Source organism: Equus przewalskii, chromosome 23 (assembly GCF_037783145.1).
Source record: "Equus przewalskii isolate Varuska chromosome 23, EquPr2, whole genome shotgun sequence".
NCBI lineage: Eukaryota > Metazoa > Chordata > Mammalia > Perissodactyla > Equidae > Equus > Equus przewalskii.
In genome coordinates, this window is record NC_091853.1 from 10,751,454 (window position 1) to 10,778,082 (window position 26,629).

General features: G+C 45.9%; 1 protein-coding gene across 1 annotated transcript in view; it reads left to right on the forward strand.

Annotated features, from left to right (window-relative positions):
• The first annotated feature begins 282 nt into the window (after positions 1 to 282).
• Positions 283 to 26,629, forward strand: part of PAPPA2 (pappalysin 2) — a 255,583-nt gene continuing 229,236 nt past the window's right edge. Inside the window, exon 1 of the mRNA XM_008522125.2 lies at positions 283 to 1,515. Within this exon, the coding sequence (XP_008520347.2) occupies positions 600 to 1,515 (916 nt within the window). The 5' untranslated portion in view covers positions 283 to 599. The remainder of the gene's footprint in view (positions 1,516 to 26,629) is intronic.

Genomic DNA, 26,629 nt, shown 5'->3' on the forward strand with positions numbered 1-26,629 from the left:
TCTGTCTCTGGATACAGGTTCGAGTGATTTGTTTGGAGGTGAAGATATTTTAGCTTAAGGACTACAAGAGAAGGTAACTCCTAGGGAAGGACGAAGGAGAGAGGAATGACAAAAAGGGGATAAGCTTCTTTTTAGTGACCTCAGGTGGTGAGGGGATGTGTTTGTGAGTGAGCGTGTATCTGAGAGGGTTTGGCTCATGTCCATGTGTCCCTCTTATAGTACCAGCGAGGGGAGGGGCTTTTGAAGAAGGAGAATAAAAAAGGAAAGAAAACTGAGCTGTCTGGGGGGAAATTCAAAGGGATCCAGAGAAATGAACTTCATTCTGCAGGGACTAAACTAGAGCAAGGAGAGAAAGGTCAAGGGAGCAGGTGAGGGAAGCGCACACCGTGGGTGAGGCACAGGGGCCACGCGGGCACAGCCCGGCACAGGTAGCTGGAAGAGGCACTCTTTGGGCCTTCTTGAAAAGTTTGGTCCGTGAACAAAACGGTCTCCTCGGTGACTGCGAGTCCACTGCTAGCTGTCTCTTTCTCTTCTCCTCATCATTCCGGCGTGGTACCCAGAGGTTGACTTCTGGTTCTGTATAAAGAGCCGGGGGAGGTATGATGTGCTTAAGGATCCTGAGAATAAGCCTGGTGATTCTGGCAGCGTGGGCACTCGGTACTGCCAGCTCTGAGCCCGGCTGGACACGCAAGAGATCCTTGGTTCAGAGGGGACACCTGAATCAGGTGCTGTCAGAAGGAGAACGCTGTTGGCTGGGGGCCAAGGTTCGAAGACTCAGAGCTGCTCCCCAGCATCATCTCTTTGGGGTTTACCCCAGCAGGCCTGGGAACTACCTGAGACCCTACGCTCTGGGGGATCAGGGAAACCACCATGCAGGTCAGAGTAAGCCAGCTGCCGATGGAGTGGCTGTGAGCCATGTTCCCCCAGACCCAAGTGGAAGTGCCGGAGTGAGGAGTGAGGCTGAGCAGCCAGCTGCCCCTCAGGCAGGGGATGGTCCTATTGGGCAATCTGAGCTGCGGGGACATGATGACACTTATCTTGGTGATCCGGCATCCAAGGAGTCTCTAGGTGAGGCTGACATTCAGGAAGGCTCAGTCATGGCTGCCACCATTACCACCACCTTCGCACGCCCAAAGGAACGCGAACCAGGGACCCAAAGGAAGGGCCTGGCCAAGACCAGGCGTCGTCGCCAGGCCGTGAAGGGGCAGGCAGAGGGCAGGCAGGGAGATCCCGACGTCTCTCCCTGGCGTTTCCAACGTTGGCCCCAGCATGCCTTTGTGCACGGGGACAGAAACAGTCCACTGGAGGACAGCATCCAGGATGGTGGAGGGGACCCCTACGGGGAAGCAGAGACCTTTAACCCCGACAGAGGACTGCCTGTCTTGTACTTCTCGGGGAGGCGGGAGAGGCTGCTGCTGCGTCCAGAAGTGCTGGCTGAGATTCCCCGGGAGGAGTTCACGGTGGAAGTCTGGGTGAAACCGGAGGGAGGCCAGAACAACCCAGCCATCATTGCAGGTAATAACCCACTCTTGGGCTTTCTGTGGTTCTCGGGGTATGGCTGACTTCATTTTTGGTTGGGTTAGACATAGGGGGCAAAGAGGGGAAGGGGACAGAGCAGGAAAACCAGGAAGGGCTGGCCAGGGAAAGAGGGGGAAGGGCCTTATTCATCAGCACAGCAGGAGTCCAGACATCATCCAGATAATGACTCTGTAACCACAAGAGCATTTGTCCCTCGTATTGATCTCATGTGATTGTGCACATTGCGCTGGCACTCAGGAGACCTCCAGCTCCCTCCCTTACCCCTCTTTAAAGGGGAAGATCTCTGCTTCCTTGTCAGTAGGGAAGAGGTATCACACTCTATCATTTCTAGTAGTCCTGTATGAGATACGCAGGCAACATTGAAACTATGTGAGAACCCATGGACCTGGGGCAGCGAGAGAACAAGGCTGCCAGGTCCACAGCCATTGGGTCCTGACTGGTTCCCTGTTCTTTGAGCAGCCCTGGAACTTAGCAGAAAGCTGCTGCCTAGTCCAGATCCTGGAGTCCCCTTTGCTTTGTCCTAACAATCATGTGTCCAGCCTAGGAACAGCAGGGGTAACTAGAGAAGGTGGGTCGCAAGCCAGGATCCTGGTTTCTAGCCCTGGCTGTTGTAAGAGGGACCTTAAAATGCACCTTGTATAACTCTATGGTTTTAATTGAGGTAATGTCTGGGAACATTACCTACACTTATTTTCCACTATACCCAGATCTTGGCTTTCATGGAAAGTCACCCAGGAGGACAAGGAAAGAGTAGGGTTAAGAATAACTGTCTCTCTTGTCTTGCTGAGGGTTTCAAGCAAGGGGTGGGGGATTAGATGTGATATTTCATCATTTAGTGTCTCATTGTCCCTTTGGATCCCCCATGACAGAACCTCACGCGAGACTAGGCACCATTTTAGAACCATTTTAATCTTACTAATTTGGATTATCCACAACACTCCCTGATGTTTGCCGGTCCCATTACGTTGATGGGGAAACCGAAGCAAGGAGAGGCCTGCCTGGGGCAGAGTGGGAATGGAACCCCAGAGCCCCTGACGTGCTCGACAACTCCCCCACTTAGAAACTTCTCAGGTTGCTCGATGCATGCAAATAAGTTTCAGACTAGAGAAAGAAATCTGGAAGGAGGGAGCCTCTTTCGATGGGGTGTTGCTGGAACATCACTTCCGGACACGCTGTCTCCCCGTTTGGCTGTGATTTCTCCTTTGCAAGCTGGGATTCCCAGACACTGAGCACTCTCGAGTTTTGTGATTTAGCTTTACTTTATTTTTAGGTGGGCGAGGGGGTGATGGGAGGGGAGAGAGAAGGGGCTGGGCTGTAAGATAGGTGGGGGTAGAGAAAGAGTAGAAGGAAATCCTTATTCTGGGGCCAAATGGAAGAAATAATGAGATGATTATCTGATCAGAGTTGGCAGCTTCACAGTTTTTCCCAGATGACATCTTCTTGCTGCCTGATCTCGCTTCCTAGTACCCATCTGCCAGGGAAACTGTATGCTTGCAGTCTAGACGGAGACCCACGGCTCTGCTTATCCCTCCTCTTGCAGTAGCAACCTGGGGACCTGGGATCAGTCTCTTGGCTGTGAAGAATTAGGGGAGGATTCAGCAGGAATGCGTGAGGGAGGCTCTTAGAGATTATTTCTTGGGGTTGTACAAACCCAGACCTGGGGTACCTGACCCCTGTCCTGTCCCTTCCATGACCTTCTGTCTCATGACCTGCATGGAGGAGAGCAGCGTCATGATTTGATTCTAGTTACAGCATTGCTTGTGGACCTCCTCGCCCCACCCCCCGTATATCTCCCTCCCTTGCCCACCTGTCCCCACCAACCACCAGCCCCCCACCTGCCACAGCACACACACTCAGATCCCTCTCAGAGTGCCCATCTGAACTCTCTTAACCTCCCTGAGCACGTACAATTAGGCAGGAAATCTTTTTCAGACAGTCTAGCTTCTGAGGTTTCTTTCTCTTCAAATCAAAGTGGCCCCGGTGGGGTACTGGTATTTCCCCTGTAGGTCCACACCAGGCAGGCTGAGGGCAGGGAGTACCCAGGTCTTTCTCCTCTCCGCCATCCACGCTATGTCTTTCTTCAGACATCTGCATATCAGAAAATATTCAGGAAAGATTTAGGGTAAAAGTCTGGGGAAGATGGAGCTGGGAACAAGGCCTGCATTCTTCAGGATTCCAGCAACCAGGCTCCCGAGGGCCTAGGCATACTTGTCTACTCGTTGTGCTTAGCTCCTTACACTTCACCTGTGGTCCCACGGCTGAGAGCCATGAGGGGGCCAGTCTCTGATTGCCACTGATACACTCGCTCCTATCAACAGAGCAGACGTCTTCTTCCCTCCCTGACCCTGGCACTGGTCCTTTAGCTGGTCACTGCCTGTTCCTGGGATGGCTGGCCTTCATCCATGGAGAACGACAACTGAATCGTGTTCCTGGGAGCTAAATACAATTCAGTGGTTGTAGCTCTGAGCGTAATCCACTGAGGATGACCCAGGACGCTGCACGACTTGGCTCCCACACTCTTTTCCAACAGCTCTCAAACCTCAGCTTCTCCCTACTTAACTCAGACCCACTTTCCCACTTCTCAATCCACCAAACTTGCGACATTTTCTTCTCAGCAGAGATGTCAAGCCATTCAGCCACACCAGCCATTGTAGGGGAACCCTCCTGAGATGTGGGGCCTCAGGGAATACTTCCCACACAGGGCACTAGGTGGCAGTGTTGCTTCATGCACAGGAGAGGCGGCACCTCTTTGGAAGCCACGTAGTGGGGAATGTGCCTGGTTTCTTGGAGGGCTGTCCCTGCCCTGGCCTCTGGGCTGTATCTAGTCACTCCCTCCCAGAGCGTTGTCGGTAGGCATCCCTTAGGGTCAGCCTCATACAAGACTTTTTGCAGGGCCTATGTGAAGGAGCTAAAGTGGCATTCTGGAGCTGTGAGTAACTTACCCTTGTAGCAACTAGTAAAGAAAACACGATCAATGAGAGTTTCCTCCCTCCTCCACACCAAACTCCTACATTCTTCCAAAATAGGAAGTTGGACTCCAGAATGGATTTCCTGAATGCTTTATTTAGGGCTGAGGACAGTACAGGCCTCACAGACTTTAGGTGCTGAGATTCTCTCCGGCCCCTAGTGGGGGAGCAGTGGTGCTGGGTGGCCTGCAAGTTAGACCTTCTGAAGTTGCCTGTCTCCTGTAGCTCTGAAGCAGGGCAGCTGAGGCCTAGGAAAGGACTGTGCGCAACTGCTCCAGTGTGGGGCCTGCATCAAAGTAACGACTCAGGAGCCTGGCAACTTAGGGATGTGTGGCCACTGAGGAGTAGCCCGAGGTCAGGAACCCATTTGGATGAGGTGTTGGAACTCAGCAGTGGACTTATGCCAAATTCTGTCCCATCCTGGTGTGAAATCTTTAAGCTGCAGCACTCAACCCTGAGCCATCCTGTTCCTTTCCTTCCTTCTCAACTTCCTCTCCTCTCCTTCAACCCCAACATACACAGAAGAGAAACTTTTAATAGGTTCCTCCTCACCCATAATTGATTTCAAATGTTCCCTGAAGTTGCCCAGCTGAGTAACCACCTGCAGCTCCAAGTTGCAGGAGACTGAGTCAGTAAGTCCAGGACAGAACTGGAGCCCGAGCCCACGTTTCTTCATTCAACAAATATTTACTGAGTGCTTTGCCATGCAAAGCACGGCAAGGCACCACAGGGAATACAAAGATGTCTAAGAAACTGTCCCTGACTTGAAGGAGTTTTCCTCCTCTGAGGATCCAAGTCTTAGAGCGGATCCCAGTGTAGAACTTGGGAGTCAGACAGACCTGGAATCATATCCCATCTCTGACACTTATCAGTGCTGCAATCTTTGGCAATCGATTGGACTTTTCTGAGCCTTGGTTTCTTCAAAGTGAGAAATGAGATAATGTCTTGCAGAGTTGTTAGGATGTTTAAATAAGTCATGTATGTAGAGTGCCCAACACAGAGCTTGACCCTGGTGTTTATTTATGACATGGCATTAACAGTGGGAGGCCATCATTATGAAGAGCAGTGTGTTAATCTACTCATCTTTGGTTCTAACCTACTAATCTGTAATTTTCCCTTAGGTGGGATATTGACATTAATTTCCTAGGAATTTAGTTTGCTGATCTGTAAAATAGGAATGATGGTAGATATGATTTTTCACGAGACGGTCTCAAGATGATTGAGAACACTGCAGAATCAGATGCCTGAAAGGACTCTCTTTTTTTTAATCATTTGTTCTTTTTACCCTGGGCAGTACTATTTTGAATAAATTGCACAGTAGTACTAAGGCTTTTTGAGGGTCACAAACCCTTTTGAGAATCTGATGAAAGCTATGCTCACTCGCCAGAAAAATGTACACGTTCACATAGTTTACATAACTTTCAACAGGTCACATAGTCTTACATAACTTTCTGGATTTCCTGATGGCTAGCGTCTGTTGACCTTAGGCTTGAAGTCCCTTGTTTAGGGCACATGAATGGCTTTTTTTGTTTTGAATGACATCTAATAAATGAAATTTCACAGGATGCTGCGGCATCCCCTTCTCCCAATAGGGGAGCTGTGTACTCAGGGTGAAGAGTCTCGTTCTTGTGGAGTGTGGAGCTTTGCAGAAGACACATTCACATACATAGAAGTATCAACATAGATGTAAAGAGAATTTAAAAGGCTTGCCATGTGTACTCTCTCCCCCTTTATCCAGTAGGACTCACTGATAGGTGAAGGGCCAGGTCCACACCTTTCCCAGAGCTCCTCTTAGATAAGGATTCCGTGACCCTCCTTCTTAGCTGCCTCCTCCTGTATGGCAGCAATGGTCAAAGAGTGTTTGCCCTTACGGGACCCTAAAGAATTGCCCATTTTCTTCCATTTTATAGCTCTGCTCCCTGATCAGGACCTAGATGTGCGGCGAAGTCATAGCAACCCTGTCCTTGTCATGGAAGAACCATGGATGTGAGGGCTGTTGTTGGTCTTGGGGGGTGGGTTTGCCCACCATGACGAGGATAAGATACATGAGATTGCTTGTGTGGGCAAGGCGTGTGCCCTGATGGTTGTAAGTTAGCATCTGCTGTAGAAGAGTTTTTACCATGTGGACAAATGGCCCTCGAGAAGAGAGGCGTCTGGTTTTAGAAGGAAATCAGACTGTCACTCGGCCCCCTCCTTTCATAGCTCGCTGCTGAGCCCTCATCCATGGAGCTCTCCCCATTCCTGTGTGGAAGCCATCTCTCCACTTCCCTGCCTCCATGGCCCTTCATGGCTGTTTCCTTGGCTGCACGTTGTTTCCTGCCATATTAGTTCTGTGCACATCTCATTTGTATCCGCTGAAGTTCCCTAGGAGCCAAATGCGTGTCTGATTCACCTTTGTCTTTCCTAAATATCTAGCACAGTGTTAAACCCTCAGTTATGTTTATAGAACAGGGTGGAAATTTAGATTGCTTGATGCCCATTAGGGATGACAAAAATGCTGAAAGGAACTTTCTGAAACTGGAGGTATCTTGTGGGGAACCAGGGCAGTGGCTTTCAAATTCTGCTTTTGCTACCGGCAGTAGTGTCTCAGGGACTTATGAGGGGAATTGCCAGGTGCCAGGCTCCTCTCCCACCTTCAGCAGGACCAGCTCCTCTCTCATCTGTCTCATATGAAGAAAGAGTTTCGTTACTTTAAAAAAGCTTAAACCCCACCACTCTAGAGCAGAGGTTGGTATACTGTGGCCTAGGGGCCACGTCTGGTCCAAAGTTGAAGACTGATTTGTAAATAAAGTTTTATTGGAACCCAGCCATACCCTCGCATTCTCTGTGGCTGCTTCTAGGCTAAATGGCAGAGTTGAGTAATTGCAGCAGAGTCTTTATGGCCTGCAAAGCCTAAGACACTCACTATCTGGCCTTTTGTAGAAAAAGTTTGCCAACTCGTGCTCTAGAGCATTGCTTCTCAAACTTAAATATACCTGGGGATCAGCTGACATTCTTCTTAAAATGTCATGGCTGCCGTGAGAGTGCACCTCGTGGTAAATGCAATGAGAATATGCCTCACAGACCTCCCACTGCAGGGCGTTTCCTTGACCAAGGACCCCAGGTGCTGTGCTCTGAAGTCATTACTGCGTTTGCACTGACAAACCAGTTCCTGAGAGAGAAAGGACTCCTCTGACAGCCGGCTCTGGCTTGAGGACTCTTGGAGGTCTTGCAGAACACTCCTTAGACTGCACAGCAATCTACAGTGCTTCCATCCACCCTTCCTTCCCTCTTTCCTTCCTTCGAGGTCGGACTTGTATCACGGACTGATGGCTCTCCCAGACTTTTCAGGCTCCTTCCGTATTTTCTCTCATAGGTGTCTCCCTTAATAAAATCCTTGCGCATTTAATCCCATCTTGGCATCTGCTTCTTGCCCTAACTCAACTAACTAACACAAATGTAGATTCTGATTCAGTTGGTCTGGGGCAGCCTGAGATTCTGCATTTCTGACAGGCTCCCAGGTGATGCTGATGCTTCTAGTGTGTGGACCATGATTTAAGTAGCAAGACTCTAGACTCATGAGTCTAGAGCAGGGGTTGGCACACTTTTCCTGTAAAGGAATACTAGTGAATGGTTTAGGCTTTGCAGGCCATAGGTCTCTGTTGCAACTACTCTGTTGTTAGACTGTGCAAGCAGCCATAGACAATATATAAATGAGTAAGCATGGCTGTGTTCCAGTAAAACTTTACAAAAACAAGTGGCAGGCCGGATTTGCCCTCAGGTCATAGTTTGCTAACCCCTGGTGTGGAGGGCTCTCCCTGCCCACCAGGCTTCTTCCACAGTCCTCTTCTGCTTTGCCGCCTAGTTTCACACTATCCAGGATAATAGCAACAGAGAGACTGTGGCAGTGTCAGTGTAGAGAAACACCTTTTGTTCACGTAAAAACAAAACTTCCCGGAGATTTCCTATAGGAAACAAGTCCTGCTAGTTTCTTGGTGTGAGCATTCCAGGTGGCGTTTATATTTATTTATTTTCTTTTTTTCAAAAAAGTAGCATTTGAGTTGTAACTTCCATACCATAAAATTCACCTGTTTAAACTGTACAATTAATGCTTTTTTAGGATATTTACAGAGTTGCGCAACCGTTACCACAATCTAATTTTAGAACATTTTCATTCCACCCAGAAGAAACACCGTACCCACGAGCAGTCCCCTTCCGTTTCCCTGCTCTCCTTCCAGAGCCGCTGTAGCCAGAGACAGCCGCCAGTCTATCCTCTGTCTCGCTAGATCTGCCTCTTCTGGCCATTTCATAGAATATGTGGTCTTTTGAATCTGGCTTCTTTCACTTGTGGTTCATCATGTTTTAGCATGTATCAGCTTCATTTCTTTTTATTGCCGAGTAATATTCCATAAATTTTACCACATTTTGTTTATCCGTTCTTCAGTTGATGGATGTTTTGATGACTTCCGCTTTTTAGCTATTATGAATAGTACTGCTATGAACGTTGTGCACGAGTGGACTTATATTTTTATTTCTCTTGGGTAGGTGCCTGGGGTTGGAATTGCTGGGTCATAGGGTAACTCTGCTTAGCATTCTGAGGCACTGCCAGACTGTTTTTTTAGAAGTGGCTGCACCAATTTGCGTGAGGGTTTGGTTTTATGTTTCTGACCCTCTGAAATGAAAAGGGCTTCTGATGCTTAGGGTTCAGGCACTGCTTACATCGGATAGTACCTGGGTGGTCTTTGCAAAATGTGCCGTTGTCTTGAACAATGAATAGAGACATCTGGACCCCTGTTCTGAGGCCTTTGCAGTCCCTGGGAGCCCTTACTGGTTGAGATGGGTGCTGTCATCAGGCTCCCTCCTCTGGCTTCTGGAGGGCATCCTAAGATGGCCCTTTCTTCCTGGACCCTGCTGTGCATGGAGGGTGTTCTCCTTTGGCCCAAACTGCATTGCTTTCTATTTCTTTACACGGCCTGAGCCCTAAACGACATGTGTTTGAGAACACTTAGGCCCTCAGAAGTCACAGCACATCAGACTCTGATGTGGCAGCACCTTCAGGAGGCAAAGGAGAAGAAAATCAGAGGGGAGGAGGGAATACAAAGCCCATACAGCCCCCTTATACTGCCCTGAACTTTCTCCTGTGTTCCAGCTTCGGATGCCCGGGCACTGCTGTGTCCTTTTGTCCCACTCTGGTCAGGGCCTGGGGTCTCACTCACAAGGGTTAGATCTGGGACTTGGGAGTTATCCAGGTGTCTGGGGTGCAGCTGCTTCCAGGTGGTAGCACAGAGGGCTTTCCTCTGAGCATGACCCTGTGGTTGTCCTGCTCGTCACACGCCAGCTTCAGTGCCGGGCACTCATTATTGCGTCTCCTGTCCTCATCCCCAACCTTCAGTTACTGCCTGACTTCTAGGTCCTTTTGGGATCGCGGGCAGACAGTGCAGGGGGAGGGGCTCTGACCAACCTAGGGGGCGCCATTAGCTGCTCTCTTCTGTCCTCTGTGAGCTGAGTGTTCTCTTCCAGTCCTCAGGTGTGAGATGGAAACCCACGGGGACTCTCCGTGTATTCTTGGGTGGAGTGCAGGTTGTCAGGTTGGAAATATTCACGCGTGACAGGGGCAGGACTGGAAAGTAGGAATCACCTCTGGCAGCCCCAGTCAGTTCAGCCGTTCGCCCGTCACCCGCAAAGCTTTGTCCTCCCTCAACTCTTGCTCCCTCCTTCACGCTCTTTATTGTTCCTCTGGGGCTGCCTAACTGAGTCATTCAGAATGTGTGTGCCAGGAGGCCTGGCTCCTTCTCGTCCCGTCCTCGTCTATGCTTTGAGAGGCCAAATAAACAAGAGAGGGAGGTTGCACCTTCGTCTGGATTCTGAGCCTGTATGCTCAGAACATCCGTTAGCTTCAGTTCCTAGTGCCATAAACAAGTGTATAAATTCCGTGCTTCTGTATTTCCCTACACAGAATTAGGTTACTCTGGGGGCTCATCAAATCCCATTCTGTTCGTCTCACACACCCCGTGAGCCCAGCAACTTCCAGAAAGCTTGCCTCTATGTTAAGTTTTTGTCAAAAAAATAAAGCATCCTCTCCTTCTCATGTTCACTACCTGCCTTAAAACAGTCCCACTTTTTGGATTTTTTGAAAAAGAGAACATCCAGCAAATAAAGCACTGTGGGCAAACAAAACATCCCAATTCTCTTTATGAGTCAGAAGTGAGCGGTGAAGAAATCGGTTCTGCCCAAATGTACAACATGGTCACTGGGACCCAGAGTCTCAGAACAGTTTGAAGTTGAAGCATTGCCATGGCAACAAGTTGGGATATCAAGACCAGGAATTATGGCTCATTTCTGGGTTGGAAGTCCAGTTACTGATCTGAGGGGAAGTCACAGAGCTGAGAGGTTAATCAATCGGTTAGTGAGTCATCGTTCGAGCGGTGACTCAGCATTTGCTAACTTTCATGCAAATAATTGCTGTATGTTCTGAAGATTAGGAAAGAGGTGAAGTGGTTTGTTCTGTTTGCTCATTCATCCATTCGTTTCTTCATTCATTCAACACTTACTGAGCTTCTCTCATGTGGTGGAGAATCAAGAATGAGTAAGGCAGGCCTATACCTGGAAGGTGCTCACTGTCGAGTGGGAGCAGACCTGTAGGTTATTATAGCTCTGCCGCCAGGAGGGCCAGTCCTGCCTGGACAACCTGAGGATTCCTCGAGGCCAGGGAAGGAGGGCTGGGAGGCAGCAGAATTGGGGAAAGGGAAAAGGGAAAAGGATAGAGTTCTCAATGTGTCACAGGGCCCCGGGCCACGTGGCAAGCCAGCAGGCCTGAAGTGGGTTCCTTGGATCCAGCAGTTAGGAGATCACTGGTGACTTCAGGGAGAGCAGTTTCTCTCCAGAGTTGGGGTTCTGGGAGGAGACTCCCGATTATGGTAAGTGGAGACATGAATGAGGGTGAGGGAGTGAAGACGGGGAGCGGTGTCTGGTGTACTCTACCCAGAAGCTCGGCTCGGGGCGCGGGGGGTGGACGTCAGAAGCAGACAGGTTCAGAGAGCTTCTGTGTTCAGGTAAGAGAGATCCACGTCTCAAGGCCTTGTGATAAAGCACTGTAACCCATAGCAAGGGACAGCAGAAACACACAGGAGGACACTGGAAGACCAAGGGCAGAAATGTAAAGCCTGCTCTGCAGGCTCAGTCATTCTAAGAAATTATTGAAGGGATGTTTGTTCGACAGATACTCACGTGGTACTTATTCTGTGCCCGGCGTGACCGTGGTCACTTTACAAATATTAACTCATGTGCTCCTCAGAACAACCTGAGGAAGTAGACGGAGAAGCTGGAGCACAGAGAGGAGTAGGATGTTGCCCAAGGTCGCACAGCTAGTTCACGTAGCACCAAGATTTGGGCCTGAGCTCTGTCCCTAAAGAACATGTTCTTATTCACTGTGCGAAGCTGTCTCTGATTTTTACGGCAGGAGCAGTAAGGAGTGAAGGGCCCCAGCCTGTCTCAGCTGACCCCTTCCATCTCAGTCCCACTCCTCCGGCTTCCTTGGTCTCAGCATGGGGCCCGGTCCGTGGCCAGAACTCTGGGAGTTCTTGTCCCACGTCACTGACCCTCGCCCCACCTCCCTCAGCGCCATAGGTAGCACCAGTCATCAACCACAAGTCACGTCTGTTTCACCTTGGCGATGTCTTCTGGGCCTGTCCTGTTCATCTCTGTGGCTGCTGCCTGATTTTGGCCACGTTACTTCTGGATGTCTCTCACCTGAGACACCAATTCATTCTTCAGCTAACTGACTGCACCAAAGGGAGCTTTCTCATGTCACTTTGCTGCCTAAGACCCTTGGATGACCCCCCTGTGTGCTCAGGATAAGGTTCCACTTTCTTAGTATGCCATATGGGACCTTACTACATCCTCGGGTTCATGGCTGCCTTGCAGGATAGACACACATGCACACACCCATTCGTACACATGTACACACGTATGTGCACCTACGTTCATGCACACTCACACATGCATAGTCACCTACTCCCTCACACACAGTCATCCACACTCAAAACCACACTCACATGCACTAGCACGCACACACACTCTCAGTTAACTTCCAGCAACATCAGCCTACTAGCAGAGACACAGATACACTGCTCTTTCCCTGGCCTCTGCCCTTTGTATTTTATCTCCTAATAGGAAAATACTCCCCAAACCCACATTCACCTGACTCACCCTTAGTCACGCCCCGGGTTTTTGTTAATGTGACATCTCTTCCAGGAAATCTTCTGTGGTCTCCCTGATGTAGGTTTGTTCTCTCATGGGTTTTCCTGGTATGCTGGACTCAGCCTTGTCAAGACACTTAGATCAACTTAGCATAATTCCCTTTTTATTCATTCAACACATACTTGTCGAGCTCTTCCTGTGTGTCAGGCAGTGTCTTGGGGGCTGATGTTAAACAAACAGACATCTTACTGCCACGCCATTTCTTTTCTAGGCTGGCTCCCCCACAGGGCTACAGGCTTCTTGAAGTCAGGGGCTCGACTTTGTCCTCTGCCCTACCCGTAACACCTAGTGCATTGTCAGCAGTAATCCAATAAATCCAATAAATATTTGATAAGAGAATGGATGTGTGAGTGAATAAGTGAAGGGCAAGATTCTGTCCTATAAGTTGTGAAGTGAATTATTCTGTTTGGAAGTAGGGACAGGAAGACGTGGTAATCTTTAAGTTCTCTTGATTTGGAAGATGGCTAAGAGGTTTGAAATTCACTCCAAAATACCTAGAAGGAGTGGTTACCTTTATCTTCCACCTCAACTCCCCCTTCCTCCGCCCCTTCAGATCTATCTGTACTTGATAAATATCGACCAGGAACTAGTCTCCTGGAAAAATTGGATGTAATTGCAACTTGGTTTAACTGATTATTTCTAAACTTTCAGAAATTATTCTCTTTATTTGCTGCTTCTGGTTTGTACGTATTGTCTCTTTCTCATTCTCTCTAAAACTTTTGCTTTGTGCAAAAATCTACCTGTTGACATTATTCCCGTGGGCGGGAGGGAGAGGAGGGGAGAGTGTAGCTAGAGAAAGTTAATTTTGCCAGTCCTGAGGAGAAGCAAGCAGGGGGCTGGAAACTTTCCTTGGTTCCAAGTCTTTCCAGCCTTTGCTCCTCTGGTCCTCTTAAAATCTGGAATTATCACAAGTTCTTTTTTGGGGGGTGAAATTCTTTTAACATGAAGCACTTACAGGCAGTAACTAGATCAATTTTTTTAAATCCATTTACTTACGAATTCATTTATTCAGCACGTTTATTGAGCACAAAGTAGGTATTCAAGAACTATTTTTGAAATAAACTCCAACTTTATGCAGAATAATAATAAACCCTAACCACAGCAGAGATCTATTTTAGACATGGTTTGTTTCAAGGCACATTAATAACGTGAAATAATCACACAATAGAATATCTTATAATCTGGCCCGTGGCGCGAGTCCTGAGGATGGAGGTAATCTTGGGCACAATGCCCTCCCTGGGTGTGGCAGTCTTACTGGGCCCTTGGACAGAGTGTATTGTGTCACTGGCCTGACCTTAGCCAGGACCAGCCTTGGCAGAGGAGGGGGTGCAAGGAGGTGGCCCCAACCCCTCTGGTACTCTGCCCACTGCAGGGTCTGGGACTTAGGAGAGGCGAGCCATATGTTGCGCTGCAGAAGGCTGGGCAGGAGAGGGAAAGGCAACCGCTGACCTTGCTTTTCCCAGCGCTTCTGTCACTGTCCGTCCTCCTGGCCCCCCCCCCCCCCCACTAGACTGCAACCTTCTACTAGACTCCCGGCCAACACCGTTCGTGGTTCCCACTTGCAGTTCAAGTTCAAGCTCCTCAGCTCAGCAGTCGGAGCCTTCCAATTGCCTGTAGGCTTCTAGGGGCTTTGCTGGATTTCCATCATCCATGTGTCACCCCAGCACTCAGGGCAGGGCCTGGAGTGGAGTGGGCACTTTGCGTTGAATGGAAGGATGGAGAATCTGGCCCCTTTCTACACACAGAGCTTGATCTCTTTGACTCCTCAGAGTCAACCGCCTGCTGAGTCAGGGAAGTCTTTCTCGCATCTCCGCGTGCCCTGCCTGTTACCAGCTCCTGGCCTCTGCACAAGCTGTCTCCTCACCTTAAATGTCCTACCTCAATCTCTTCATCCATCTAAATTCTTTCCTTAATGTAGTGGTTAGGAATTCAGGATCTGGAGCCAGATGTTCTAGACTTGAGCCCTCCACTAGCTGTGTGAACTTGGCAAGTTAAAGTCCCCTCATCTCTAAAGCTGGAGTACTGATCGTTTCTGTCTCATAGAATTATTGTGATGGTTAGATACATTCATACACAGCACAAGCTTAGAGCTCTGCCTGGTGCTTAGTATGTGCTTGGTCCATGCTAGTTGCTGTTTTCATCCTCCTGTGGTGACGTGGTAGCACGAGAAGGACCCAAAGCCTTGCCCTCAAGACACTGCTGGCCGAGCAGCCAGGGCTGTCTCTTGCCTGTCTTCCCCAAGACCTCCCCTGTTCATTCTAGCGCTTGCAAATTCTCTTCTTCCTGAGCTCTTATGAGTAGATATGCATGCATGTCTATCCAATATGATTTAGCGTTGAATTGTTTGTAATGAAACCTTGATGCAGTAGATTCCAACTAACCAGTATCCTCAACGAACCATGATGTTGTAGTTATTCCACTTTTTAGAAGACAGAGGCACATGATTACAGAATGAGTTCAAAAGAGGAATCTAGCAGGAACAAAACCTGCCCATCGAGATGTGGGTTCAGCTCAATCCTTTCTGCCTTCTATGTCCGCCTTCACAGGATGTGTAACAGCGAGAAGTGGTCAGAAAGATGAGGACCTTGAAGTCCTTCAGGACGAGCCTAGAGACCCCAGGCACAGGCTATCAGAGCAGCACCAGCCTAGCCTCTCCTGCACAGACAGGCCCGTGAGGCCCAGAGAGGGAAAGGTACTTTCTAGATATTACATAGCAGCAGGTTGGGACCACATTCCAAGTTTCTTTGTTCCCAATTTGGTGTTATTTCAACTTTTCCAGGTTGCCTTTGGTTAATTTAAATCTTTTGTTGGAAATCAGAAGGAAACATTTTAGAAAGATATTAATAAGAAAAGGAAAACAATATTTATGACTTTAGTCCTCATTCAACTTGAAATGTCAATTAATTAGATCACCTATTTTTCTTATTCTTTTTCTTTCTTACTCAGGATCCAGGTGGCCAAAGGTAGTTTATGGCAGGGGTCTACTCAGAGGTCAGCTTTAGGGGTTCTCTTTGAACACTGGGTCCTGAAGACTCACCTGGGTTCCGTTTGAGAACACACACTTCATACCCTCTTGTTTCTTCTCAGATTTTCCAACTGGTGGTAAATGTGACTCGGACCCTTTGGGTTCAGATGGTCATAGTGTTTAGGTTTGTGTGGTCCCTGGATATACCTTGTTTCCTAGAAGGCAGTCAGAGTGACCACATGGTTGAGGCAAAAATGTTCAGGTCTTATTAGGTACACCTGGGGTGGTACATGTTCACTGACTGAATATAAGACACATTGGACAAATACTAATGCTGTGAAGGTCTTGTGATATCTCACTTTCAGAAAACCTGATATGCAAACATTGAACCTTAGCTGACTGATAAGTTGGGAGATTATTTTCATTGCAAGATGATCTTCTTCAAGCTTCCTAAATAAAGACTCCTGCAATGCCGCTGAATCGTCAAGTATATATTTAACACTATTTAAACACATCTTCTTAGGACAACATTGATTCTGTAAACTGTACCTGGTAAAAGAAATGCCAAAGAAAAGTTCTGAGCAGGATCTCAAAATTATTTATTTGGCAGAGGAAAAGAACAAACAGGAAGTTGGTGTTTGTGCTGCTTACCTGGAGTTATAAAAGAGAGTTCTTGGAGGGACCTCGATAGAGATGAGGTCAGGTTGCAGATGGTAAGGGCTGTGGCATCCTGCTGTGGGTGCCACTGTCTTTGTGTCCCGTGCTGGCTACTAAAGTGTCTTATCAAGATTAAGAGATTCAGAACACTCCAGGCTCTCTAAGGTGTGGGACTTCACACCATTCTCTCAGCTTTTGCACAACCTGCCTTTTGCTTTTGGGGGCTTAGAGCATGTCTGTTTTGTTGGAATTCCAAGGAGATGCTTGTCTTTTTTGTTAAGATGGGAGATCAGATTGATGGAAAGAGGAGCCTGCAGGCAGCTCTTCACCTCTGCTGAGGAAAAGCACCCAGTCCACTCCTCTCACATCACAGACACTCAGTATGCAACCACAGCCATCTATCCACTGGGCGTGGAGGGGCTGTTTGTGGAATTCCATAGTCACAGGACCAGCAGACTGTGTTGAAGGCTCAGGAAATTTCATACTGCTTGTTCTCAAAAGTTATTAAAAATGGTTGAAATGACATTCCAAAAAAAAAAAAAAAATCCACTTGTTTAAAATTACTTGGGAGACTTTTTTTTTGGTGGGAACAACCAGACATAAGGAACATTTCGGTATTTATTAAACTTCAGTTATTTATTTCCTTAGGTGGGGAAAAATAATTTAAAGTTGCTCAGATGTACTGAGATAAGGGACAGTGTTGGCACAACGTCTGAGTCTAGGGGAAATTGCCCAGGATGAGTGCAGAGGGGTGGAGGGGCCCTGACGAAAGTCCTGTGACTGCTCTTGATTCTTCTGGATCCCTAGGAGGTAATGTGGAAGAGGTGAAAAGCCAGCGTATTTCTCTAGGGGTCGCTGTAGTCATCATAACTGCCCCACTGTGGGGAGTGAGTGGTGTAGAAGGGGAGGAGGTTGCTTCTTATTAGATGAATGTTTTTCTTTGTTAGAGGAATGGAGTTTTTAGAGGGTCATTGTCAATTGGAAGGATGCCCTTGGCAGGTCTGTTGACTTCCTCTTGTGGATTTAACCCATTAGTGAATTACCATTCCTACTATGGACAAGACATTGGCCTTGATGCAATGGGAGTGTGGGGAAGTATAAGACAGGATTACCTGCTCTCAAGGAGTTTATAACAGAGTTGAAGAAAGAAAGCCTATATATGTTACAATGACAATAATTGTATTAGTGATGAATAATAACATTGAATGCTTATTATGGTCTAAGCACAGTTTTCATTGTTTTACATGTATGAATTAATTTAATCTCCCCCACACCCTATAAATTAGGTAGTATTCTTATCTCCATTTTATGGATGAAGGAAACGAGATCTAGAGAATTGCTGCATGGTGCTCAGGGTTGTAGCGTTATTAAGTGTGGCTGGTCTAGTGCATCTCACGCCACAGCCTGCTCTATTAGCTAGAACAGTATTAACCAGCTTTTCGATTCTCAGTTGCTGCTGGGCTGGCTCCCTTTGGCCATTTGTGGGTCCTGGAGAGTCTGGGGAAGGTGGGAATGAGGCCGGGTTGTCCTGAGAGATCCTCCTGAGGCCCCTGAAGGCGTTGGTCACTCTCTGAAAGGCACACTAGAACTCCAAGCTGGCTATCCAGGTAGTTTTTTGACCCCCATGGATTACTTTTTCAGCGAGAAAATAGCTAATCAGTCAGGCAGTAGGTGATGAATGCCTAAAGCCTTGTTGCTTTTTGCTGCAATGATCAAGGAAGGGGGAAGGGAGCTCCTGCTGCCCCAGATTTATTTCAGGTCAGTGGCAATGCTGGGCCTGTTTCTTCACAATGCTGGGCTTCAGCGTGGCCAGGCTTTGCTTCCTAGACTTTTCTAAGCAGTGAAAAATTTGTTTAGATAACCTTCAGGCCATATAGAAATGGAAATAGCCAATTTACTGTTTACTAGCTAACTTATTTTTGTCCTTACTTTATTATTATTATTCCAATTTTCTGACATCATACTTATAATTTTCTAACAAACAAATCAGAGTAGGTCACCATGTGTCCTGTCCTCTCTTTCTCCACTTAAACCCTTCAGTGGCATCTGCTTTGTCATCCAGAGTGTAAAATCCAAACTAGTTAACTCTTACTTAGTGTCCTTTGTGATCTGTTCTAACCAACGTACCTGATTTTAATGTTACCAATGTCCTAGGTGCAGTGTGTCGTTCTTAGTTTATTCAACAAATATTTATTGAGTGTCTCATATGTGCTAGGCTCCAGTTTAGGTGCTCGAGATACAGCAGCAAACAAGGTAAAAATCGCTGAAACTAATAATAGGGTACATTTTTGAGGGTTTACTATAATCAGGCTTTACACATCTTAATGTGTTTGATCTTCATGCAGTAGCCACTATGATTACTTCCATTTTTCAGATGAGCAAACAGACTCAGAGAGGTTGTTTATTGTAGAAAATCTGTTAAATATAAAAATTAAGTGACCCCTTTCCTATGAATCTGCCCTTTGCAAATAAGCACATATTTGTTATTTTATCCAGTTTGGATAAAAGCATATATATTGTTTCAGAACTTGTTTTCTAATAAGTAAGCTGTAAGCATCTTTCTAGGTTCCTAAATATTTTTCTAGGATGTGAATTTTATTTTTTAATTTATTTTGTTTTTTTAAATTTTTAAAAATTTATTTTTCTTTCAGTTTTATTGGGATATAACTGACATTCATCACTGTATAAATTTAAGTTATACAGCATAACAGCTTGGCTTAGATATGTTGCGAAGTGATTACCACAATAAGTTTAACTTCCGTCATCTCATAGAGATTCGCAAAGAAAAAAACCAAAAAGAATGTTTTTTTTTCCTTGTAATGAGAACTTTTAGGATCTACTTTTTTAGCAACTTTCAAATATATCATACAGCAGTGTAAACTCTAGTCATCATGTCATACATTACATCCGCAGTACTTATTTATCTTATAACTGGAAGTTTGTATCTTTTGATCCCCTTCATCCAATTCCTCCACCCTCCCCAAAATGTGATTTTTAAAGGTAGAGTAGTATTCTGTTGTTTGTTGTATTGTTTATTGTATTGTCTACTGTATTGTTTTTCTATTAAAAAAAATGCTGTTGTGAATATCCTGTTCATCCTTGTAGACATACTTCTTAGACTGTTCCCTTATGATGATTCCCGGAAGTGAAATTACAGGGTTGGAGGATGTGAATGTTTTTGGCCAACGGTTGCCAGATGCCTCTCCAGAATGGTTTACCAATTTCCTCTCTCCCCAGCAGTGCATGAGTGTGTCTGTTCTCCACAATGTCACCAAATCTAGAGGCTATTATTATTTTTTATCTTTGCCAACCTGAGAAACAAGAATTTTTACTTTCTTAATCTGCACATCTTTGAAGTTGAACATTTAAAATTCTTATTTCTTCTTTTTCGAATTTCTCCATTCATGTCTTTACACTCCCATGCCTCCATTTTCTATTGCTGTCACCTAATATAATCATACAGGTGATATGTGAACAGAGAGAAGTGACACGAATTGTCACTAGGCGAACATGTCTATGGTGCGTGTTTGCGTCTGTGTGTGAGCGTGTGTGTGTGTCGGCAGTAAATGGGTGAAAGTGGGAGGAGGAGACTTAAGTATTTAAGTCGCTAGATGAGGGTCTGTCCCTCACCCACCGCTGACAAAGGCCCAGCCTCAAAGGAGCAGATCTCCATCTGCTCTGAATTTGAGTCCTGCTGCTCGCGGTGTGGGCTGAAGGCCAGCAGCATTGGCTTCGCCTGGAAGCTTGTTAGAAATGCAGAATTTCAGGTGCCGCCTGAGTCCTACTGAATCAGAGTCTTCATTTATTCGGATCCCTGGGTTGTGCATACACACAATAAGATCTGAGCAGCTCTGGTCTAGAATCGGCCTTTCAGGAGGTCTGTGTGCATCTTCAGCCTGACCTCCAGGCAGGTGCTGCTGATTAGAGGTAGAAAGTACTTTTAATTTGCCTCCCGGCATCCCATCGCCTCCCTACTCAGCAACAATAACAACTCTGTGAGTAGATAAATAACATCAATAAAATAACATTTATTAATGCTTTGTGCCAGGAACCTTGCTAACTACTTTCTACGGTCGTCATGTAAGGGCCACCTCTCCTGAGGCTGTAAATGCCTTTGGATTCTTGTCCCCCACCTCACCATTCTGTTTTCCCGCTTCTCAAGCAGCACAAAGCAAGTCCTCTCCTCTCCCTGCAAGTGTGCCACGTTGACTCTTGCCCTAGTCATGGGTGGCCTATGGAAAGCCCGGGAAATCCTCCATCCTGGTTTCTGTCATCTTTGAGCATGATGAGAGCATGACTAAAATGAAAAGTGGACTGTGAGGAGAGGTTGAAAAATTTGCTGGGAAGATGCTAGTGCAACATTCCCAGGAGGTTTGCCCCACTCTGTGCTCTAATTTGTAAAAGCTTGGACTCATAGATCAAAAGCTGAGCCTAATCCTGTCTTGAAGGAAAGTTATCTAGAACAGGTGAAAAATACCTCCCTGGCCTTCTTTTTTCACTTTCTCCCAGTCTTCCTGCTGACACAGCCCTGCTCTCTGCCAGGTTGCATGGTCTTTGATGGATGGCCTATCTTCTCCTCCTCCTCCTCGGTCCTTTTTTATTCCCCTCCTGCTCTCTTTAGGGGGCAGGGTGTTGGGTAAGTAGTTCTGCAGAAGGCAGCAGATAGACGTGTGGGGAGGCCCCAGGCACCACATTCTGAGAAAGGACCTTGCCTTGGAGCAGGTTGATTTATGGTCATGACCTAACCTGGCCCTGATTTTTGCTCATTTTCCTCCTAACAACAAACTTGAAGCACACAGCATGTTTTTTTAGTTACCAGAGCTGATGACACTGTGCATGACTCCTCTGTTTTGTTGAATAGAACCTCACCTTCCTGGAACCCTGTGGGTCTTCTTGGAGAAGCAGGACTTTCACTCCTGACTCTGATCCTCCCAGAGATGCAGAGAAGACCTCTGCCATGGGGCTTTCCTGGAAGTGAGGTTCCATGGCTGTGTCTGTGCCAGGGGCAGCATTTCTGCCTGCACTTTATCTTCTGGGACCTTAGCCCATTGTTAAATGACCTCCTCTATGAGACTCTGCCATGAATTGGTGTTCCCTCCAGGATGGGGCTCTGCCAGAGAAAAGCTCTCAATAAGTTTTACCACATGCACTGTAATCCAATTGTGTAGGATCCGGAGGGAGCAATTTATGTGATGGCTGGGGAAAAGCACAGCAAACATCATGGGAAAGTCTAAGCACCTGTCATTGCACAATGAAGAGAAGGCTTGATCCACTTGTGTCATTTCTCTAGGTTGGATGCAACTGCAGGGTTGTTGGGGTCCCTCAGAGACTGGTGGGCAATGCTCCTTCTCAGAGTCAAGACTCTTGTGACTCAATTTCACTTTAGGAGCAGAATGGGTGCAACACAGGAGCTGAAACCTGTTCCTTCCTTGATCCTGTGGGAACTTCACAGATGTCTAAGACAGGCTCTTGTCATCAAGGAACTCTCAAATTGCTTGGTTGAATAAAGAAAATAGCAGCAGTACAGTGAGGCTCAGCAAGCTGCAACAGAAAACCTTTTTGACTAGGGCAGTCAAGGAAGGCTTCAAGGACAAGGTGAAACTTCAGCTAACTTGTGGAGGACATACCCATAGGTGGGAGGCATTTCAGATAAAGGGAGCAATATGGTATTATTTATGGGGCTGAGACTGTACTTTGAATGCTGGTGTTGGGAAAGTGACTGTTGACTGGAGAGCAGGAATCTAATTGGGGAGGAATAAGAAAATGAAGTCCTAGTGCATCTTTCTCAGCCTTGGGCCTGTGTAGTCTCTCAGACAGGGACATTTTTTGGCTTTTCCATTTATTTCAGTGCTCTGAAATAAGTTCACATAATGTTCCTGAAACACGGATGCTCCTCTGCTTTGAGAAAGAAAAGGGTATGAGATGCTCCTTTTCCCTTTTTGTCATGACCATAAAATAAGAGTGCCAAGGACATGTTGATTCCTGACAATTCTCAGAAGATTCTCTTTTTCTCACTTGATGTTGACTTTTGTAACTCCTGGGTGGGTGATACATTCCTCCTCATTATGCTGCCAGGAGCACTGTTGAAGCACAGCTCTCTCTATCTGGTCTTGTGGACAGGGGACTGTATTCTGTCAAAACCAGCTGCCAGAAGATTCCAGGAGGGGAAAGGGGAGATGTCTGATGGAGAAGGAAGTGAGCAATCAGAGCAGTTTGACTGGACTGGTTGAGAAGTGGGAGTAGCTCGCATCTGGACCGTCTCACTTCCCTTTTTTATTATATTCTCATCTAATAAGGAATCCTCCCCTGCCAGTTGCATACCGAGTGGGGAGGTCAAGAAAAAAGAGGAAATGGAGTTGGAGGCCACTGGCTTGGAAGAGAGTTTTCAGTTCAATGTTCCCACCTTCTCTAACCTTTGGCTACTGTCCTGGCTTTGGGATAAGAAGTTCCCCTTTTGTCTCAGAGCCCTCTAGAATTGATTACTGAGTGTTATGTGTCACAGAAAATCTTGCAGGGCCACCAAGAAATTTTACCAAATGTTCAGCAAGGCAGCCTGTCAATTTAGGTACCAGCCAACACAGAGATATTAACCACTGTGCTAGCCAGTCAGTTCTCACCAGACTATTTCCAGGTGTGGATGTTAGCCCACACATTTTTTTGAGAGTCAGATCCCAGTTAGCTTTAAGAAGTGGTCTGAAAAATTGTTAATGCCACACTCACCAGCCCTTATTGTTCTTCTTGCTCCAAAACAACAACTAAAACCTTATTTTTTAGCATTTGAAAGATTTTAGTGTAGTAGAAAGAGTATGGGCTTTTTGGTTGAATAGACCTGTTTTTGATCCCTGTCGCTGGTCCTTCCTAATTCAAGACTGTGGACCACTTGCTTAATGTCTATGACCCTCAGGTTGTTGGTCCACAGTTGAGGTTTATAAAATTCAGCTCCTACATTTGTGGTTTAATAGGGGTGCCACATGTCTAGCGTCTAGAGCATAGTAGACATTTAATAAAAGGTAGTTCAAGTCTCTTTATTACTTCTTGGCATAAGCAGCAGATCTCCTGAGGACAAAGAAAGAACCCAAGAAAAGGAAAGAAGCAGATTGACTCTTCCACAGGGGCCACATTTAAAAATTTCCCCATTAAACAGTCTCTTGGAACTCTCCAGCTATAATGTTTGCTGCTGTTGGAATTTTCATAATCACTCAGGGAGATGTATCCCAGTTGGAGAGAAGCCTTTTCTCCTTGAGGGTAATTGACTCTATTAATTCCAAATGCTGGCAATTAATAATAATATAGAACTGGGTGCGGGGGCTGGCCCCGTGGCCGAGTGGTTAAGTTCGCGCGCTCCGCTGCAGACGGCCCAGTGTTTCGTTAGTTCGAATCCTGGGCGCGGACATGGCACTGCTCATCAGACCACGCTGAGGCAGCGTCCCACATGCCACAACTAGAAGAACCCACAACGAAGAATACACAACTATGTACCGGGGGGCTTTGGGGAGAAAAAGGAAAAAATAAAATCTTTAAAAAAAAAAAAAAAAAAGAACTGGGTGCAAATGGTTTTTCCTGAGACCACGTGAGTGTGTAGCTCTGTTAAGATACTTGTGGTCTCTAAATGCAAGTTTTGGAGTTGAGAACAGGAATTCAATGAACAAGATGTGTTTCCTCAGTTTCCTTTCCTTTCCTTCAAAACTTAGATTAAATACAAGGTAAGGTGTTTGAACAATTTTTAATGTAGTAAACATTGGTACGTAATGGAAGCCAGTTCCAAGCAAGAGCTGAAAGAACGATTCTTAAAGTTTTAAGATGACATGGCCCAAATGTTTGGCCTCAGTACCACCACCATTTTTTGAATTGCATCATTCAATCTGATTTTTCTGACCCATGGGCAGGCTGTCATAGATCAGTTTGGTGTTGAGTGATTTCGTAAATCTTATTGATGATCTGGTCCATCTGTTCCTCTCAAGAATGTGTCTTTGATGAATAAACAACCGTTATAACATGTTTGCTTCTATCACATGTACATCCAAAGTTGTAAAATCTCAATGTTGCACAAGCTCAAAGTTTCACCACATATAGTGTGTTGGCTTAAACTGCATTGGTTTTGTCAGCCTTCAGACTGAGAAGAAAGAAGTCTCCTAAATGTGGGGATTCGATAATTTTTCTTTTGAAACAAAAGTCCATCTTTCTCCTGCTTGATGGAGTTAAGGAGGCAGGTCTCAGGGTGCCTCCTGAGAGCATGTGGATGAGCTGTGCAGGCTCCTCTGTGATCCCACTTTGTGGCTGAAGGATGCCGAAGAGCAGATCTGGGATGGACAGATTTTTTCTCACAGGGACAGTTGGTCACTGGGTGCTCAGGCAGGTATCTTAAGGCTCAAAACCCTGAGTGGAGCAACATTTATCCTCCACTCCTTTTTAAAATACTTATCTTTTTTTAGAGCAGTTTTACATTTACAAGAAAATTGAGAGAAAGGTATGGAGATTTCCTGTATATCCTCTGTCCCCACTCATGCATAGCCTCCCCTATTTTCAACATCACTCACCAGAATGGTACATTTTTTTTAACTGAGGATTATCCTGCATTGACACATCATAATCACCCAAAGTCTGTACTTTACCTTAGGGTTTCACTTTTGGTGTTGTACATTCTATAGGTTTGGACAAAAGTATAATGACACCTATCCATCTTTATAATAGCATACAAATTCTTTTCACTGCCCTAAGAATCCTTTGTGCTCTGCTTACTCATCTGTCTCTCCTCACTCCTGGCAACCACTGATCTTTTTATTGTCTTTATGGTTTTGCCTTTTCCAGGATATCATATAGCTGGAACCATATGGTGTGTAGCTTTCTCGGATTGGCTTCTTTCACTTAGTAATATGTGTTTATGTTTCCTCTGTGTCTTTGTATGGCTTGGTAGCTCATTTCTTTTTAGCACTGGATAATATTCCATTGTCTGGATGTACCACAGTTAATTTATCCATTCACCTACTGAAGGACAGCTTGGTTGCTTTCAAGATTTGGCGGTTATGAATAAAGCTGCTACAAACATCTGTTGTGCAGGTTTTTGTGTGAACAGAGTTTTCAACTCCTTTGGGTAAATACCAAAGAAGCGTGATTGCTGGATCATATGGTAAGAGTATGTTTAGTTTTTAAGAAACTGCCAAAGTGTCTTCCAAAGTGGATGTACCATTTTACGTTCCCACCAGCAGTGTATGAAAATTCCTACTGCTCCACGTCTTTGTCACCATTTGGTGTTGTCAGTGTTCCAGATTTTGGCCATTCTAATAGGTGTGTAGTGGTGTCTCTTTATTGTTTTAATTTGCATATGCCTATTTGCCATCCGTATATCTTCTTTGGCCAATTTTCAAATTGGGTTGTTTGTTTTCTTGTTAAGTTTTAAGAGTTCTTTGTATGGATAATGGTCGAATATCAGATGTGTCTTCTGATAGCAAGTATTTTCTCCCAGTCTGTGGCTTATCTTTTCTAGTTCTCTTGATATTGTTTTTGGCGGAGCAATAGTTTTTAATTTTAATGAAGTCCAACTTATAAATTATATCTTTCATAGGTCGTGTCTCAGTGTTGTGTCTAAAAGGGTATCACTATACCAAAGGTCATCTAGATTTTCTCCTATATTATCTTCTAGGAGTTTATAGTTTTGCATTTTACATCTGGGCCTATGATCCATTTTGAGTTAATTTTGGTAAAGGATGTAAGACTCGTTTTTTTGCATGTGGATGTCCACTTGTTCCAGCACCAGTTGTTGAAGAGACTCTCTTTGCTCCATTGTATTTCTTTTGCTCCTGGTCAAAGATCAGTTGACTAAATTTAGGGGCCTATTTCTGGGCTCTCTGTTCTGGTCCACTGATCTAGTTGTCTAGTCTGTCACTAATAACATACTTTCTTGATAACTATAGCTTTCTAGTAAGTCTTGAAGTCACATTTACCCCTTTTAAGTGATAAAAAATCAGGTCACCAGCAAAGCATCCACATCTACTTTAATAGTCAGAGAGAGAAGGAGACACCGGCAGCTTGTATCTGCTTCCGTTTCCAGTCTTTATACTAGTGGAACTGGCCCAGACTGGCTCACCAGAGCTAATTGTACACATCTCTGCCCAACCCCGTGTTCAGTGACATCATATTGGTAACTTAAAATTGGTTATTGTGGGAATATTTACATCCCAGAAATTAGCAAATGCTGCAAATCAGGGCTTGTTTTGTTGTTTTTGTTCTTTCTTTAGAGGACCAGTTGTTAAACATTTACTAGCAT